Here is a 19,420-nt window from a genome sequence, read left to right on the forward strand (position 1 = left end):
AACCCCATTCCAGGTTCCTATCTGGGAACCAGTGTGGGGGGCTTCCTAGGTGCCCTGAAGAAAAGCCAGTAAGAGCACCAGGGCTCGGAGAGCAGCACTGGGTTACTGCTTCTTCACAGAATGCCACCCTTGTGGGTGGCTGAACTGCCTCGGTGCCAACTTACAGTCCAGCATAGTAGAATCAAGTGCTCTTAACAATGGATGGGCTGTTTTATTTTTTAAAATACTTCATTCTTGCGATTGTGAACTGGATACCAGACCCTTCCCTACCCTTGTGCCCCACCTCGATTTGGGAACTTGATACAAAGTATTTTTACACTTTCCTAAAGTGAGGGAGAGAACAAATCTGGGTTAGGTGTGGACAGGAGACACGAGACAAAACAGAGCCCAGCCCTGTGCACCTGCTTTGTCCCCAGCTGAAGGCTCCTTCTTAGGTGCCAGGCCAGCTCCTTCTAGCAGACGCCGGGGGCTTTTCTCACCCTCAGATCTTCCCCACCCACCTCTGTACTGAGGCAGGATTTCCCATGCAGGCGGCTCTCGCGGGAGAGGCATCTACTCAAGACATTTGAGTTGAGTGGCAGCTCCCGGCCTGCCATCTGGACTGGGAGCTGCACTGTTCCTTACACCTACTTCTGGTGGGCTCAGGAGGTGTGGGAGGGGTGTCCTGGATTCCGTGAAGCAGGGGCTGCATGGGAAGTCTTAGCCTGAGCCTGTGACCCTCTGGGAGAGGCGACTTCATGCTTGCCTGAGGTCACAGGTGTGCCAGCTTCTCTTTCCTTTCTTTCCTTTTTCTTTTTATATAAAACAGGGCAAGTGGGGTGAGTGCAGACCCCATTCATTACCGTTGGCTAATCGCAGCCACTAACTAAACCCTATTTTCGTCAGGATAGTAGATACCACACATTCCATCTTTCTTACCACTCAGGCCAGGAGATTAGAAATCATATAAAATGTGAGAAAGCAAAGGCAACACCAATTATTCCCAAAAGGCCACTAGGAAGAATCTTGTAAATACAAGTCAATGGACAGAGAACAAAACAATTCATATGCTTAAAAAAAAAAAAAAGGATGAAAACCCATAATTACTTCAGGAGTTATGGTAATAAATTATTTATTAATGTAAATTATTTCAGAGGCAAGGAACATAGAGGAAACTTGAGCAGAAGGATCATACATTATGTATAAAAAGGAATTGTAAAAACATTATAGCGGCCCAACTTGTGCCACTCTGGTTCAGGTTTGTCAGCATTTTAATTATATCCCTTACTTTCAGTGTTTAATTACTCGGCTGTTAACGGCTACTCTGAACATAGAAGGGTTGTTCCCGGAGGCGCTCTCTGAATGGAGTTCCTAGGGAAACCAGTTGTCTGTGTTGAGCTGCGTAGGGCTGAAGAGATTTCATGTTGAGATTCAGTAGCCTTAGGTCTCTTAACTCAGCCCCAGTTGGTCACTGAAAGTGGTCCGTGATTGTACCTGTATAGAGAAGCTGGCATTCAGGGCTAGACAGTTTCCCTTGTAGTTGAATGACCAAAACAAAATGAAAAACACCAATAACAATACCAGAGCTACTCAGCCCAGGATTTTGTGCCGTTTTGAATCTGATCCTCGAGCCAGGGCCTCCTAGAAGAAACTGCTTGCGAACTAATACAGGCTAGCATACAATTTGTTTCCAGTGAAAAAGGACATCCGCATACAAGTACATATGTCTGCTTAAAAACCTAACTCTTTACATTTTAAATGTACCTTTGTTGTGGTTACATATGTATGTGATTTTGAAAGCCATACAGAGTGCCTTCAGTTCTTCCATGTACCTTTTATTGGTTCCAGACAGTGTGTGTAGGATAAAGTACAGAGTGGAAGTAGATGGGATGGAGTTGGCACAGGATAGCTGTTTCAGTGAAGAGAGACTCTCCTGGGCTGCCTTCTCACGGAGGTGAGGAAGGGGGCCCAAGAATGGCTACTGCACTATCTTTGGGTGCTGGCCTCTTAGTGGAAAAGGGAGGGCAGTGGGTATGTCAGGAACAGCCTGTCCTACTCACAGGAGTATGGCTGTGGGACCGCAGAGCAGAGGTCTGGGTTCTGCTGTTTGTCAACTGGGTGTGCCTAGAGGACACATGGCACTATTCTGAAGCCTAGTTTCACCAGTGTAGAGATTGCTGTGATGACCCAGGAGATGAACAGTTGCTTAGGGTACATGTTCATATTCCCTCTCAGTTTCAACCAGGACCCCATTTTGGTAGGTATTGCATCTGTTGACAGTTCCCTCATCTGGTACAAAGGCACCCAGCCTGTGTGCATAGTTTCGAGAACTGTCTATCTCACGTGCTCCGTCTATACTGAAAACAGGACAGAATCAAAAAAACACCGGGCGGCGGTGGCACACGCCTTTAGTCCCAGCACTCAGGAGGCACAGGCAGGCAGATCTTTATGAGTTCGAGGCCAGCCTGGTCTAGAGAGTGAGATCCAGGACAGGCACCAAAACTACACAGAGAAACCCTGTCTCGAAAAAAACCAACAAAACAAGAAACAGAACCAAACTGGCCTTCCACCCTTTGGAGTTTTGCTGCTATAGAGAATACTAGTTTCCCCCACATTTGTATGTGTGCCTGGGAGCTTGGGGGTGAAGTTGTCGGCCCCTGTCAGAGTTGAAAGGATTGTCAGGACTCCAGTCCACACCACCTTGTACACGTGAGGAAACAGAGGCCTGTGCCTCCAACATTCAGCCTGGTGCAGTTTTTCTGTCTTAGTGGTCACACTAGGTCACATTTCCCCCATGACCACAGGCTTGCCAAGAGCCGTGACAGTTGCCATTTGCAGCCCCTGCCCTACTGGCGAGGCAAAGGCCCTGGTAGCCATTCTGCACCCTGACCTTTGTTACTTCTTCAGAGCCCCACAGGTCAGCCTTCTTCCTGTTTCCCCGAGGAGACCCAGTAGGATGTTACCTTCAGCCATCCTAACGCTTTGTCTGTGGGAGGTCCTTGTGAAATGAACTTGGTGTCTTGTTTCATTGTCCCTAAGACACAGCAGGGCCAGAGGCTAAAGCAGAGAAGCTCAGGAGCCTTTCTTCCTGACTCAGCTGCTAGTAAGTTTCCATTCTGGCAACAGAGGCCCTACACTTCATTAAAAGCAGGTGAGAAAGCCAGACATGATGACTGTAATCCCATCATCTGAGAGGCTCAGACAGGAGGATTGCAGCAAGTTCAAATCTAGCCTGGGTAATATGGTGAGTTTCAAGTCAACCTGATCTATAGAGTGAGACTCTGTCTTTAAAAACAAGATAAACTAACCAACTACCCAGATGAGACCTCGTGGGGAAGCTCGAGTTATTGCTTAGCTTTTCCTTCAATGTTCTTATCAAAAGCTCAGTTTAGCAAAGCTGCCTTCATAAAGACATCAGTTCTTTAAAGAGTTGGTGAGCTTCTACTCAGAACAGACAGTCCTTGCAGCCCTGCGGCCAAGTTAGAGTACCACAACCTGGGGAAAGCAGGGATACGTGACCATACCTCACTGTCAGCATAAGTAGACAGGTATGAAGTTCAGGAATGAGTCAGCCACAGGTCTGCCTCAGGGCTTGCTCCCTGGCCTCGAAGGCTGCAAGAATCGGGCCCCTTGGCTCTGTATGTAACTGCTTAAGCTATTCTAGAAACCACATTGGGTTATGGCCGTGTCACTTTAAGAGAGTATCGAAAACAGCACCGAGATCTCCAAGGCTGTAAAACGCCTCTATCTTTTGAACATAAGAAGTCTTATAGTCCCCCAAGAATATGGGCCCCAGGGAATTTCCCAGTTTAAGTGCAGAAATGGAAACAAGAACATTTGAGGTCAAATGCTATTTGCGTTCCTTCAAGTGCTTTTCTTTCTTAAAGCTCAAGATCTGTGCACCCAGCAGCCTCTGCTTTCTGGTCAGGACAGCAGGACTGGGTTCTGTAAGTGTGATTTTGGGGTCTGTTTCCTTGTCTCAAAGGGTAGCTGGTCAGAAACTTCATCCTCAGTCCTTGAACCTCAACTTTGGAAGGGACTTTGGTCATGTGGTTCACTTGTGGGAGAGCTGGGCCCAGGATATATTTGTGTGTGTGTGGTTCACCCTCCCATCCATAGGCAGGGTGGTATGTTGTATGCCCCACACGCATGCACTCACACACATTCTCACCATTGTGTAAATTTCACACTTGTAAGCGTGGGTGCACTAGGAACACTGAGGAGGTTTTTAAGATCTTTCCAAAGGTTGATGCAATAGGGATGGCAAAGTAGTCTGTGTGCCATTTGGGGTGGAAGCCCTGGGAGTTCCCACCTGGCCTGTGACTTTCTAAGGACTTGAAAAGCAAAGGGATTCTTTTTTATAGGTTTACTGCCCTCTAATTGCCCAAAGCAGAAGCAGATCAAACCCACCAGCTTCAATCTTATGAATCACATTTGTAGTGACCAGGAGTCTACATCTCTACTCACCACCTCCCAGTTCCACCTCCTCCCTTCATCATCCAGCAGGCAATCCTGAAACCATATCCTAGAAAATGCTAGTACAGAAAAATACTGGTTCCCTGTTCAGCCTGAGTCTACAGACACTGGTACCAGGTACAGAAGAGCAGATCTCAGACACAAGCATATTTTTTGGTGCTGTCCTTTCAAAATTACACTGACAACTGCCACTTCCGAGAGATTGCTCTGGGCGCTTTGCCGGGCCTGTGTCTTCTTCTCTCAGCAGCTGAGAGAGATGAAGAAATGTGCAGCACTGAGATTCCATCCAAGGGCCAGTGGCTCCTCGGCACTCACGGCCTTTGTCACTTTGGAAAGCGTTCCAGTTGTTTGTGCAGAGGTGATATTGAATGGCAGGGTGGAGGTACCCGCTATCTTCTTCTCAGGGCCCTTTGTGCTCTGCAACGTTGGCACTTCACACATAAGGCACTCTGCCATTAAAAATCAGCTCTATTCCTGTTCTTTTGTCCGCTGACCTGACCCAACAAATTGCTTTGTGGACCCCGAGTGAAGGGTGGAAACACCAGAGCTAAACATAGCATTGATTGTTTTTACTTTTTTGTATTGTACCTTTCAAAGTGATAAAGCTAGAAACGGTTGAATCTGTGCTGCAGACGGGACAAGTGGCCACATGGCTGCTGTGATACACACTAGCAATGCTTTCCTTTTTCAAAACAGCTTTCACTCGACTCTACCTAGCTGCCTGCCTGTTTCATAGGTAGCCAGTGCGTGGCTCAGAGTAGGGTGGAGGGTTTGTGGCACAGCCAGATTGAACCTGCTTGTGTTAAGGACAGTGACAAGAAGTAACCAGTAAACACCCGCCGCCTCACTCCATCACCTCCTTCTCTTTCATTTCCTCCCACTCTCTGCCGGGTCTACTGTGTACCACACTCTGTGGAGGACCCCAGAGAGCCACCCTGGGTTCTACTTCAGACCTGGGAGTCCAGCAGAATGAAAAGCAAGTGAAATCCCTCCGTAGATTAGATTGACCCCTTCTATTTGATGGCTTTCTCTGCATTTGACTGAGACACGTTCTGTCTTGTGTCCCGGGCTTCCAAGTACCAGCTGTGGTGCCATCTTGGTCTTTCACTCTTCTGTGGATAGGCCTGCTGGTTCCTTCCCCAGCCTGCCACACCCCTGAGCCTTGTGGTGTTTTCAGTGTCGTGGCCTCAAAGGGAAGTTGGTTCCAGCAACTTCCTGAAAACCCAGAGGAGAGAACCCAGCAGTAGATGATGTTTGGGCCCTGGTTCCAAAGTGGCTCCTTTCCAGAGCTAAGGCAGAGCACAGCCCTGTGGGCCCAGCAGCCACAGCTCTCACATGCTCGTTGATACAGTTCCTTATAGGAGATGTTCAGACAAGAATGCAACTAAGAAAGCGTTGGTTAACCAGCCACCTGACAAGCAGTCATTAGTATTATGGTCTGTTTCTTTTTATTTCGTGTATAGCACACTATGTATTTTACTATGTAGGAATCATAGGGCTTTATACACGGCTGCTTTAGCCACATGTCGCTGGCATTTCCCACACTGCAGACCGTTAGTCCTGGAGACTGCACTGCTACATGCTGTGTGTTATTCCCTTAGAGTCTGTTTAACCAATCACCTGTTGTAGAACATTTTAATTATACTTACCGATTTGCTGTCATTTGTTATCATTTTGATTTGATTTCCACTTTTTCTTAGGATTACTTTTCTCCTTCTGTAATAGACAACTACGACGCAGTCTGTGTTAATTTGTATTTCTTCTCGTTCTGTAGCTCAGACTAACCTTGCATTCAATGTGATCCTCTTGTCTCGACTTCTTGGGATTAGGCTGGACTTATATTACCATGCCCAGTTTAGTTTATATTTCCTCAGTTTGGAATTCATTATTTTGGTTCACTGAACTAATGTCAAATTAAAACTATGTTTAAAGAATGGTAAACACTGAGTGGGGAGATGGCCCCGTGGGTGAAACTCTTACTGTGCAAGCCTGATGACCTGAGTTCAGATCCAAAACCCTGCAGAAAAGCCAGACACAGAGGAGCTCATGCCTGTGGTCCTAGTGGCCCCTAGCAGAAGATGGGGGACAGAGGCGGGGAATCTCTGGAAGATCACTGACTATCTAGTCTGACATACTCATCAGTGAGCAAGAGATACTGTCTCAAACAAGATGAAAGGATTAACCTGAGGTTGTCCCACTCTGGTTTACACACACACACACCCCTGAGGTCCCACTCTGGTTTACATGCACGCACGCATGCAATGCAAATACCATGCAAACACACATACATATACACCACACAAACACATATGCACACACACCACATACACACACCACACATACACCACACAGAAACACACACATACCATATACACACTCACTACAAACACACACCACACACACAAACACATATCCCCCCATATAAACACTACATACACACAAAAACACCACACACGCACACATCCCCCCATACACACACCACAGGAATGGAATACTGGAAGGAAATGTTTTCCACGGGTACTGAAGACATACTTGAACAGTATAAGCAGCTTGCAAAGACCCTTTTTTTTTTTTTTGTAAAGTTTATATTTGAAAGTAACTTATCAAATTCACCTTGAGGAATAGGTATCAGAGTTGCCTCCCTCAGGGTTGGGAGTTCTGTGTTGAGGTCTTTGGATGTTCAGCCACAGTCCTGCTTGGTTCCCGGCCGGCCATCTAAACTTCCAATAAGTCTTTTGCCTCTCTAGCTCCTGCTTATAGCTCTGGGCAGTCCTGTGTCCTTCGTCCAGGCTGCAGCCCTTTAGGTCACCTGTCTCATGACTTAGCAGGGTGTCTGGGAAGAAGAAACTTTGTATCTAGCCTTGGTTTGGCTTCCCTTGGGTGACATTCAGTCCAGGGTGTATCACCTTTTGAGAGCAGTGATCTCTGTAAGCCAGGTGTGGTCATTGGTGGTTCATATCTCACTCCATCACTTGGGAAGCTGAGGCAGCTTTGCCACAGGCTCACGGCCCTAGGCTCCAGAGTAGCGTCCTGCCTGGAAGAAATAGCAGTGTGGTGCTGTAGAGCTCAGTTCGCTGTTCTTGTTACCTGGAGTGGGCATCACCTAGGGATAGAGTGGTCTTTTGAAACTGTACATCTTCCTGCACCATAAGCTGCTTGAGGCAGGGCCAGAGTCAGACTGGCCTGAGTTTTCACTGTGTTGTATAGCTGTGTTGCTTGCCCTGGGCCAGGGTGGTCCTTCATGCAGGGTGCTGTGTGGGTGTCATGGTCCAAAAAGGATGCTCAATGAGTGACTTGAATTGCTGTGAGTGAGTGTGGGGACATGAAAATACCTACTGCGTGCCATTTCCAGCTTTATTTCAGTTCCACTGACTACTTGACTCAAGCTGTCATATTTGCCAGATAGTACATATACAGATGATCAGTGATAGACAGGGCTAACTCCTGGCAGTGTGTGCTTCTGATCTTTGCATCTCCTAAAATTCCCAGCCATGGCTCCCAATTCTGTAGTGGAAAAACAATAATTTGTTCAAGTTCAGATCTGGAGGCATTCCACAGCTGGACCAGCCCATGGATTCATGCATTCAAACAAAGTTGAATAGAGTTTTTGTTTGTTTGGTTTGGTTTGGTTTTTTGAGACAGGGTTTCTCTGTGTAACCCTGGCTGTCCCTAGAACTCACTCTGTAAATCAGGCTGGCCTCAAACTCATGGAGATTCGCCTGCCTCTACCTCCTGAGTGCTGGGATTAAAGGCATGCACCACCACCACCTGGCTCTAAATGATACTCTTTTTTTTTTTTTTTCGAGACAGGGTTTCTCTGTGTAGCTTTGCGCCTTTCCTGGAACTCACTTGGTAGACCAGGCTGGCCTTGAACTCACAGAGATCCGTCTGGCTCTGCCTCCCGAGTGCTGGGATTAAAGGCGTGCGCCACCACCGCCTGGCTTAAATGATACTCTTATCCATTTCAACTACTTTATATATCCTCAGTTTCAGCAAGAAATCAAATGAATATGAAGAAAGTGCTGTGATTGGCAGCTGGTGTCAGTGCTGATATTATTGGATATTTTGGTGGAAGGCAAACAAATCAATAAAAGATTCTGTATCTTTTTTTGTTTTTGTTTGTTGTTTTGGTTTGATTTGGCTTTTTTTTTTTTTTTTTTTTTTTTTGAGACAAGGTTTCTCTGTGTAGCCCTGACTGTTCTGGAACTCACTTTGTAGACCAGGCTGGCCTTGAACTCACAGAGATCCACTTTCTTCTGCCTCCCGAGTGCTGGGACTAAAGGTGTGCACCACCACTGCCTGGCGATTCTGTGTCTTTTATGAGCAGATCTTTTGATGATGGAATTCAGATGAGCTAAACTAGCAGTATCCCAGCCCCGTTTTGACCTTGACCATCTGAAGTGGCCAAGACTTGGTGTTGATCATGGTTTTCTGCCATATGCTAACTTACACTGCTCCCCTGACTCTGCCTGCCACTGACCAGGGCAGGGCTCAGGACAAGCTACCTTCCTGGGATGTTGGGAGGAAAGCTGGATCAGAAAGCCCAGGAGTGAGTCTGGATCCAAGGACTTGTTCTGTTTTTAACTCAGCATGTTGGGCCTCAGTATTCATCTGTAAAGTAAGGTTGAACTGGCTGATTTATGAGAACCTTTCTGGTGCCAAAGTACTATATAGCAAACAGGCTGTTGGTAGAGGAACAGGGGTGTTGGGAAGGCCTCTCAGATCCTGTTTTCTCTTTGTATTTATGCACCAGAAAATGACAGATGGCGAGACCTGGACAGAAAATGCCCTCTTCAGATTGACCAGCCAAGCGCCAGCATCTGGGAGTGTCTGCCTGAGAAGTGTCAGGATGGCTCCCTGTGGCACCAGGAGGCGGTGACTGCTTGTGCAGTGACCAGCCTAATCAAAGACCTCAGCATCAGTGACCACAACGGAAACCCCTCCGCTCCCCCCAGCAAACGCCAGTGCCGGTCACTCTCCTTCTCTGATGAGATGTCCAGCTGCCGGACGTCATGGCGGCCCTTGGGGTCCAAAGTCTGGACTCCTGTGGAGAAGAGACGATGCTACAGTGGGGGCAGCGTCCAGCGCTACTCCAACGGTGTCAGCCCCATGCAGCGGAGCTCCAGCTTCAGCCTCCCTGCTCGGGCCAATGGGCTCTCCTCGCCTTGCCACCAGTCCAGCCTGCACCAGCGCCTTGGGGGACAGCCCTGCCAAGGAGCACCAGGTTCAGCTCCCTGTGGACAGGTGGGCGATGCCTGGAGCCCTGACCCACACCCTGCAGGAGGAGGCCGGCTGGACCTGCAGCGCTCCCTCTCTTGCTCACACGAGCAGTTTTCCTTCCCAGAATACTGTCCCCCTTCAGCCAACAGCACACCTGCCTCAACGCCAGAGCTGGCAAGACGCTCCAGTGGGCTTGCCCGCAGCCGCTCCCAGCCGTGTGTCCTTAATGACAAGAAGATTGGCGTGAAACGGCGGCGTCCTGACGAAGGGCAGGAGCAAAGGCCTTCTCTAGACCTTGCCAAGATGGCACAGGTAAGTGCCCCAATGGCCTGGAAGAGTCTCTAGAAGACACATCTCACTGTTCTCTGGGACTTCTGGTCCTGGTCTAGCCAGTTAAGTGCACAGTGATACTTTCAGAAATGTTTAGGAGTCAGTTTTCTTGTTTTGAAAGTACTATAAAAAAAATTTTTTTTTCAAGTCCTTTTTTCTAAGTATCTGGTTCTCTCCATTTAAAATGAGGCATGTTCTTCCCCTGTTAAGCTCATTGCTAATGGAACAGGAGCAGACAGATGGTGAGAGGCAGGCATTGGCTAGGAGTCCAGTGTGACCACACACTAATTAATCCTCTTCTAGCCCTCTGCTGGTACCTCCTCTCCTGGAACCCACACACCAGTGTTCAGTGTCACCCGGATTATGCTGATCCCTAGATCAGGGCCATGAGTAATGACTTTAGAAAAGGTGGGAAGGGATCAGCCCCTTTGATTAAACTGTCGAACATTTAGACTACCAAGAAATTGTTATCAGTATCCTCTGGGCCACCTCTGCAGCTGTCCGTAGCAATGGTTGGAGGAGGAGCCTCTCCCATGCGCTCTGTTCCTCTGTCTCGGTCTTCTTTCCCTTGGAGTCCGGCAACGTGCCAACACCTCTCTTAGGTATTGATCTGATGAGACGGTCTTGGAGTTAGACACCAAAGTCAGGACAGGGTCAGAGCCTGAGGGCTGACTGCATTTGGTTCTTGCTATAGAGGTCTTAGGATGTGATCAAGATGGTGTGACGTTGGTCCTTGTGACCATTAACTTTAGGATGGATGGCTGTGGTGGGCAAATCATGGTACTGTTGGCTCCATGCCCATCTGGGAGACTTCTTGCTCGGTGCTATAGTGTATCAGTTTTTGGTGTTCTATATAAAAACATTGGTTATTACTTGGTTTGAGGAAATGAAGATCTATTTGCCAGTGAGGGAGGGGTCTCAGCGGGGTTGGCCACGTTCTTCAGACCATGGGCAGAGCCAGGACGGACAGGGCAGGCTCCTGGTGTCTGTTCTGCATCAGATGGGTATAACCAACGAGCAGTCTTAGGTTCCCCACACTACCCTTCCCCCATGGAGCTGCCTACTTACAACAAAGACGTGGTTCCTACTCATGGAGTTACCTTCTGTTCTCTTCATGCTCTAAGCCTATCAGCCCCCCACTGAAGACAAGGTACAGGTATCTAGCTGAGGTGGCCTCGGAGGCCACAATTTTGAGCCACCTTTACAGATGAGCCCAGGCCCACCCAGGACAACTGGGGACAAGGTGGTGATGTGCTTGTGCCACCCCTGTGCCCATGGGTTGACTTGGGACTGAGCTTCCATGATGTCCATCTTGGTTCCAACAGAGGCCCTTCCTCCTGGTAGATCTTTCTGACTTACTCACTGGACAGCAACTGAACATGTGTGTTGGATACGGAGAGGAAGTTTCCATCTCCAGATAGTCTGAACTAGGTTTTAGGAGGACAGCATTGACTGTCTTCTCAAGGAAACACAGAGCCCTAGGTTCTAGGTACGACACACAGCCTTAGTTAACTTGGTAATGCTAAGCCTGTTTAATTGGTGAATAAGCTAGAGAGGTAATAAAAACAGCTTACACGTAGTGTTATTAGATTTCATTAGCCACAAGCTGGAATAACACCGCTGCATCACTGAAGACATTTTCTGGCCTCACATGTGTAGAAACTGTTTAAAAATATATTGCTCAGTGGGGGTTGTGCCCAAATGTATAGTGCCTCATCAATTCCAGGCAGGCCTCCAAGATCCAGGAAGGTGCACTGAGAAGGCCACCCTGCTTCAGCCTGTCTGCCTTGGCAGGCTGCTTGGCCATGAGTACTGGGTGGGACAAGGCACAGGCAAAGGAGAGAGTCCCTTGGGAAGAATGTGCACCCTATCGCCAGAGGTCAGGCCCCGAGGATGGAGTCCCACCAAGCACCTCTCTCTGGCCAGCTGTCTTCCCATAGGGCTCTGTGCTTCTGCCTGCTTTGGCTCCCATGCAGTAATATATGGTCAGGAGGTAGCCCTTACTTGCCAAGGGGCCTGATAACCAGGCCTAAAACAGTCCGTATGTGTTTGTAAAGAGTCCTGGATTAGGGGCCTGGAGAGATGGCTCAGGGGTTAAGTGCATTTGCTGTTCCTGCAGAGGACACAGGTTTGGCTCTTATACCCACATGGTGGCTCAAAACTGCCCATAAATCCAGTTCCAAGGGATCTGATGTCCTCTTCTGGTCTCCAGGGGCACCGGTATGCATGTGGTACATATACATACATCCAGGAAAAAAAAAAAAAACATACACATTTTTTAGAATGGTCCTGGATTCAGCCAGGACATTGTAGGGCCCTGGGCCTGGGTTCCCACCAGGCAGGCCTGTCATTGGTATACAGAGACCTACACATTGCCAGCGGATGCTTGAGGTGGGATAGCAGCCTCTGCGTGCTGTGGCTTCCCTGGACGTTTACAGCTGAGAAGAGTCCAAGGACTGCATGTCTATGGAGGAAGAACTTGTAGGTGCTTTCCCACATCTGTAGGATAGATAGGCTTGGCCCCGGGGTTGGTGTCACCCTTTCTTCCTTGAGCTGCCTCCCAAACTGTTTTCATGGGTCTTTGATCTCAGTTTGTCTATTCACTCCACTTGTGTGTTCTTGTGAAGGAACGTCTTTGCACGTGGCTTCTGGGTCCAGGTGTCTGAACGCTTTAGATAAAGGTACAAAGTGCCTTTTTGGTTAGACCTTTGGAGCAGCTGGTGTTCTAATAAACCAACCCCCTTGAGGGGCCCACTGGGGCCCAGAGCAGACCCTGAGGGTGTGTGAGCTTGTGGGGCTTCCCTTTGGCCTTTCCACAGCTGGCGGGAGCCAGTGCCACCTAACCTGCTAGTAGAAAAGGAACCAGTCAGGGTGAGATCTGAGAACCAGATGAGAAGAGAAGGTAAAGAGCCCTGAGGCTGAGACTCTGGGACACGTGTTCATTGCCCCTGGATTTAACAGGAGCATGTGCCATGGGCCTATGCTCTCTGGTAGAAGTCAGTGTTATATCAGGGCTTATCCATCACAACCTCAGGAGGGTACGGAGGCTCTGCTGGTTCCCAGGCCTCCAGACCCTTTCTGGATAGAGTAGTTACTTCTGTATCCATATCTAGGAGGGGCATTGGCAAACCAGAAGGGCTCCAGAAAAGGGGTTATGATGCTAGAGCCCTAGGCAGTTTGCTTAACGTTGTGTGGAGCAGGTCCACAGCCAACACAGGGCTATATGGAGGGAGTTAGGGAAATAACCAGTGTGTCTATAGTGTGTGTGTGTGTGTGTGCGTGTGTGTGTGTGTGCTTTCTATATAATCTGGAGAATGGTCTAGGACAGTTGTGTTTTTGGTTTTAAATGAGTGAATTTATTAGTATATATCAAATCAAAATAAAAGAATAGATACTAGCAGATGGACAGAATAGCAGATAGCAAAACATCATCAAGTCAGGGAGGCAGCCAGCTGGAGTTTCTGATCATCTCTCAGGATGAACTTCGAGCTTCCCGTTCCCAGTACAGGCAACTTGGTATCATGGGATGAAGGATGGTAACCCCTGTTGGAAATGGTTCACCTTCTGTTTTTGTTTTTTCCTGTGTTGCTGGAAATCAGACCTGGGTCTCTGTGCATGCTAGGCAAGCACTCTTGCTCTGAGCAACATCCTCAGTTTGTGGTTCACCTTCTAATTGTTTCTAAAGAACATAATGCTTTTACTTTTGCATTATTTTCCTTTTCTTTTCCCTGTCACTGAGTTTGGGGCCAGGGAGACCATCCACAGACAGGCCGTCTTGTAGAGCACACTTTGAGACACACTTTCTTGGGTCTGAAGTGGGGGATAACCACACTCCCCACAGCATATTGCAGGTTTACCAATAGACTGTACACTATACTGTGCATGCATGCATATGCATGTATCTCTGTGTCTTTCTGTATGTATGTCCATCTATAGTATTGGTATGAACTGTAGATCTGTATATCTATCCAGACATGCATGCACACAACACCCGTGTTACCCAGTGTAAGGTCTTGCACATACATGGTGAGTGCTGACAAGCACAGTTCACCATTGCACTTGGCAGGACTAGAGAAGAGGTGTGAGCGACTGTCTCCAAGGGCAGGTTGACACACGCGCGCCGAGTGTTCGCAGAGGTGCGGCCTCTCTTCTATTATAGATACTGTCTTAGCCATTTACCACTCCTTATCTGTTCATCCTCTTGCCTCATCCTTTCCTCTTGTAAGGAGGCAGTCTGCTGGCCACCAGCATGCCTATTCAACTCCATGTTGCAAGCCAAGGGTGATGAAACGGTGACAGAATAGGATTCACCTCCCTCCACCGGAAGTTGGCCATATGTGAGCATTCTCTCCCCAGGCCCAGTAAGCACTCTTGAAACCAAGGCTGCATATCCTTGGAGCCCACAGCCACCCCCTCTCCTCCCATATCCCTGGGGCACAGCTGTCTTAGCCAGCAGCAGTGGCCCTTGTCCCTCTCAGCAGTGAAGGTGAAATGCAGTAAAAAATTGCTTTCCAATGGTCTCTGCTCATATCTTCTTAAAACCCCAACGTTAGTAACGTGGCCAGAGATGCTGAATGAGACTACAGATGACATTGCTGTCTGGATCTTGGAGGGGGATTGTAGTAATGAGCGCTCTGGAAGAGAAACGACACCTTCCCTGTATTTCTAGTTATGGACTGTGCTCTGTGATGTGAGCTGTTCAAAGGCAGCGTGGGAGTCCATGAAGTCCAGTCCTGCCTGGGTCTGGTCCTGTGGATCTCCCATGCTTTCCTCCTCATTGTCTGAGGTCCCTGTTGCCTGTGGTGTTGTGTGAAGCCACAGCCTCCTGTTTGCACAGTGCCAGTGTATAGCATTGAGGGCAGGGCTGGTCTGAGCATGAGGGCTTAAAAGTTTAGCAGCAGGACTTTCCCTGACATTGATAGTGACTGCTTCATTTGAGACCTGGCCTGACCACCAGACATTGCTTGTCTCCTAGCAAGTACCAAGTTATGCACGACCATTTAGACATGGATCATGTGTATCAACAAAGACTTCAGAAAAGTGACAATACAAAGGCTCATGAATGCTATGCCCCTGGGTGCTGTGTTTTTAACTCCAGGCTGGTCAGTTTGAAAGAGAAAACAAATTATATTTTTCAACAGAGCTTCAAACAGAAGCAAGACATTCATAGGGAGGGCTCAGGATGCCGAAACAGAGGTTTGATTGATTGCAGCTGCCCACACACTGCATCCTCAAGCTCCCCGAGGAGGCCCCAGAACAGGCAGCAACTGTTGTGTTAGCAGATGTTTGAGAAACTCATGAAAGCTGGCTGGGGTGCTATGGGGCAGGAAAGAGCACAAGGTAGAAATAAGCATGCTGGCATATGGTAGGGAGCTGGGGTCTTGCCCATGAGTTCAGAGAGCCTGGTGGAGCAGGGCCACAGGGCTGTGCTGGCTGAGGGGCTGCTTGCAGACAGCAGGGGTTCTAACAGATGCTTAGTGATGACTCCTGGCTCTTTGCTGGGCAGTCACCCTTGGATGACGCTTCTTCCAGCCAGCCTCCTCTCTGCTTTGTGTACCAGTAGAGCTGCCTTTAACAGGGACAGGCCCTTCTAGCTTAGCATGTGGAGTGGCTCTTCATGCTGCTGGATGTGTGATTTCTTATTCAGGCAGCCTTGGCAGTTGTGGGTCAGCCTTCCACTTTCTTGGTCAGATCCCCGGCTGTCTGCCTGGCTGGCCTAGCCCTCTGTGGCCTTCTCTTGTCTACTCTGTCTGTGTCCAGTGCTTCACCTGGGGCTTGCCTGCTGCCTTGGCCCCCCATCGGCCTTGCTGCTGAGACGGGAAGCTGTACTGATGGTAGGGAGAGGAATTTAGAAGTGGAAGTCTACAGCGTGCAATGTAGGCCGGTGTAAGTCTGGGTTGTATTGTAATGAAGAAGTGCTAAATCAAAGTGAAGACCAAACCCGTCAGCACATGGGAATAGATGCTTCAGATGGGCTTGACCCAAGCGGAGAACTTGGGTTCTTGGGGTTTATGGATGCTGAGCCATGGCAGCTTTGGGCACAGTAACCTAACATGCCTTCTCTCCTACTCTTGGCAGGCATTGCTAACCAATCACGGCAGTCTGGTCAGGTGAACTCAGAAGAGGCCATCTTGATAGCCACTGTGGCCTGCTTAGTGGCTGAGCACCATCTGCTTTTCCTGTGCCGCTTTATCCTCACGGGTGAAGATGGCCTTTAGCATGTCGCAGGAGTCAGAGACTTGCCCAAAGCCATGTAGTGATTTGGAAACCGCAGGAAGGCTGGAAACTGCCATGCTCTCCCTGGGCCTTTCCCCGTGACTGATCCCTGTGAGATATAATGGGAACTTTGAAGTCAGGTAACTCAGGGTTCTGTCCCTGTCCTGCCGTTCCTGATCTGAGCTGTGCGCCCTTGGCATTCACATGGCCCTCTGTGTCTGTAAAATAGAACTAACAATTGCTTTTCTCAGGAGAGCAGAGAAGTTACATACTGTGGATCCCGCATCTAGTTTTCAGTTGAACACTTGTTTTATAGAAAAGGAAGCCGAGGGACTGTAAAATGGCTTAGTGGTTAAGAGTGCATGCTCGAAGATCATGGTTCCCATGTAAAGAGCGGAGTGTAGTCTTGTGCACACCTGTAACTCCAGCTGGGTTGGGGAGGGGCAGAGACTGCCAACTTAGCTGAAAAATATGAGGTGGAGGCCTGGAGAGATGACCCGGTGTTTAAGAACATTTTTTTCTTGTAGAGGACCTGGGTTTGATTCCCAGCACCTACATGGTGGCTCACAATTATCTATAACTCAAGTTCCAGGGGATCCAATGCCCTTTTCTGACCTCCTGGGCACCAGGCATGCATGTGGTGCACAGACATACATGTGAGCAAAACACACATAAATCAATCAATCAAAAATAAATAAATAAAAATGAGCTGGAAAGTGATAGAGGGCACTCAGTGCCTTCCTCTGGCCTGCACACTCATACAGGTGTGCATTCTTACACACATACATGTATTCCTAATACACATGAATATACACAAATTTTAAGAAAAAGAAATTACAAAAAGAAGCTGCTGCAGCTTTTCTCCTGTGCTCGTGGATCAGCTCCTCTGACAGAGCTATTCGGCACTCTGGTCAACCTGATGGGTGTGTGTGGTGGGTAGGCCAAGCCCTGCCAGCTATGGGATTGGAATACTTGTTCCATGACTTTTCTATTCTCTCGGAGATAGGTGTGTCCACGATACCATAGAACCTTGGAGAAGAATCTATGTTTCAGGGAACCCTCCTCAGACCCTTGGATTCACTCCTTGTTCCCAGACTCCATCTTCAGGTTGCATAAGTAGTCTACTGATGGTCACTCAGATCAGGGCCCAAATGCTGACATAATAGCTTTGATCTCCTGGGGAAGAGAAAAAAATAGGAGTTCTCTTTGGGAATATGCCAGGGAGGCAGCTTCACATGCCACTTGGTGATTTTCCATGCCTCACTGAGAGGCAATGGTGCTCTGGGGGCTCCAGGACTCTTGGGCGTAGGTGCCTCTTTTTCCCTAGGACAGTTAGCAAGATGAGAGCCCCTGGAGCTTCTGATCAAATCTGGAGCACCTTTGGCTTACCAGGCCTTCGTGGTGCTGGCACAGAGTCCTGGGAGCCTTGTCTTCCAGGGGCCACAGCCTATGGGCTGAAGGAAAACAGCTTTCCTGCTAAGGTCTCAGCACTCCCCAGGGCAGCTCCCCACTGGCCAGAGGAGGCCACTGTAGAAAAGGCCGGTGGGCCATTGTTACTAGCACATGACTAGTTCACCTCCAAGAGCCCTGAGAGGAGGCTGTGGAGAAATCTCCATGCTATTCCTAGGTTGCTGGAGAAGTAAGAGAGAATATATGAGCTGAAGCAGTGAGGCTGCAGAGGCCGGAGGGAGGCAGGACCCGCTTCCTGCTGGAGCCCTGTATATATGGGGCAGCTAGGTCTTCATCCTGGGCAATATCTGTCCCCTTTCTGTACCTCCGTATTCCTGTCTAGGAGGTAGGGTAGCACTAGGGAGGTTGGGACAGGCAGATCCCTGGTCCCACTGGCCAGTCATCCTAGCCACATCAGTGAGTTTCAGTCCCAGTGAGAAAACCAGTCTCAAAAAACAAAGTAGATGAGCTGGCCGTGGCGGCATCCACCTCTAATCCCAATGCTCAGGAGACAGATTCGAACTTAGATCTCTGAATTCAAGGCCAGCCTGGTCTACTTAGTGAGTTTTAGGACAGCCAGGACCCCCCCGCCCCTCTCTCTCTCTCTCTCTCTCTCTCTCTCTCTCTCTCTCTCTCTCTCTCTCTCTCACACACACACACACACACACACACACACACACACACACACACACACGATGGTTCTTGAGAAATGACACCCAGGGTTGACCTCTGGCTTCCATGCACATACACATGTGCTCGCATACCCACATACATACAAGACATTTGGCTTTTATTCTGCACACAGGGTGGAAGTATTCAAGGGTTTGAATCGCAGGAGCAACAGAAGCCCTGAAAATGTCTCTAGACTGTGATGAGCCGAGGGGTCTGGGGAAGTCAGGGAGGCCAGTCAAGGTGCTGTTGGCAAGCTGGGCTGCAGACTGGAGCAGGTGGGCAGTGGACATGCTGATTTGTGTGAAGGACTCCAGGAGCATGCGGAAGGTGGGGCTGCAGGACCCAGCAAAGTACGGTTGTCGCTATTGGCCAACTTCTCAGTGTAGCCTGCACTGGGCAGAGTTGGCCACCCTAACTTTCACCCAGCATTCATAACTTGCGTTAGAATATTCTGTTTAGAGTTTGCTGATTATAAGTTCCCGTGATCCAATTTGCACACTTACTTTGACTGTCTCTTCTTTTCTTGCCTGTGTAAGATGTGTGTGACTGCAGGCAAGCGCATGCCACAGTACACATGGAGAGGTCAGAAGACCACCTCAGCAGTTGTTGGTCCTTGCCTTCCATCTTGTTTGAGACCAGGTCTCTGTTGTTTTTCTGCTGTGTATGCCAGACTGTCTGGTCTGTGAGCTCCTAGAGAGTCTCCTGTCCTTCTTCCCATCTTCCTGCAGGCGCATTGGAAATACAGAAACTCACACTGCACCTCTCTCTGTTGCATGGGTCGTTTAAGGTCCTTGTGCTCGCATGGCGAGTGTTTCTATGTCTGGGCCATCTCCCCAGCCCACGTGTTTCTTCTTGCTTGTTTCTTAGTACAAATGAAGCCTGGTAGTTCACCAAGCATCCATGGAGCCACCCCACCCCAGTCATTGCATACCAGTGGATTATCAGTCAGGTTGCCTTTTCCCTCTGGAGCCTCAGGCCTTCTGCTAAAGAGTGTTGTCCTTATCCATTAGAGACTCATGCTATCGCAAGCTCTAAACCGGGGGCTGGAGAAGGACTGCGCTGGCATAGGGCCACAGAA

At 48.8% G+C, this 19,420-nt stretch overlaps 1 protein-coding gene across 6 annotated transcripts in view; it reads left to right on the forward strand.

Moving 5' to 3' along the window:
• Positions 1 to 19,420, forward strand: part of Fam53b (family with sequence similarity 53 member B) — a 147,591-nt gene that overhangs the window by 92,422 nt on the left and 35,749 nt on the right. For all 6 annotated transcript variants that reach the window (XM_052763418.1, XM_052763415.1, XM_052763417.1 and 3 more), the window contains one exon: positions 9,209 to 9,987. In XM_052763418.1, the coding sequence (XP_052619378.1) occupies positions 9,209 to 9,987 (779 nt within the window). The remainder of the gene's footprint in view (positions 1 to 9,208; positions 9,988 to 19,420) is intronic.

The sequence above is a fragment of the Peromyscus californicus genome, unplaced genomic scaffold (assembly GCF_007827085.1).
Source record: "Peromyscus californicus insignis strain IS unplaced genomic scaffold, ASM782708v3 Scaffold_4__1_contigs__length_199733344, whole genome shotgun sequence".
Taxonomy (NCBI): domain Eukaryota; kingdom Metazoa; phylum Chordata; class Mammalia; order Rodentia; family Cricetidae; genus Peromyscus; species Peromyscus californicus.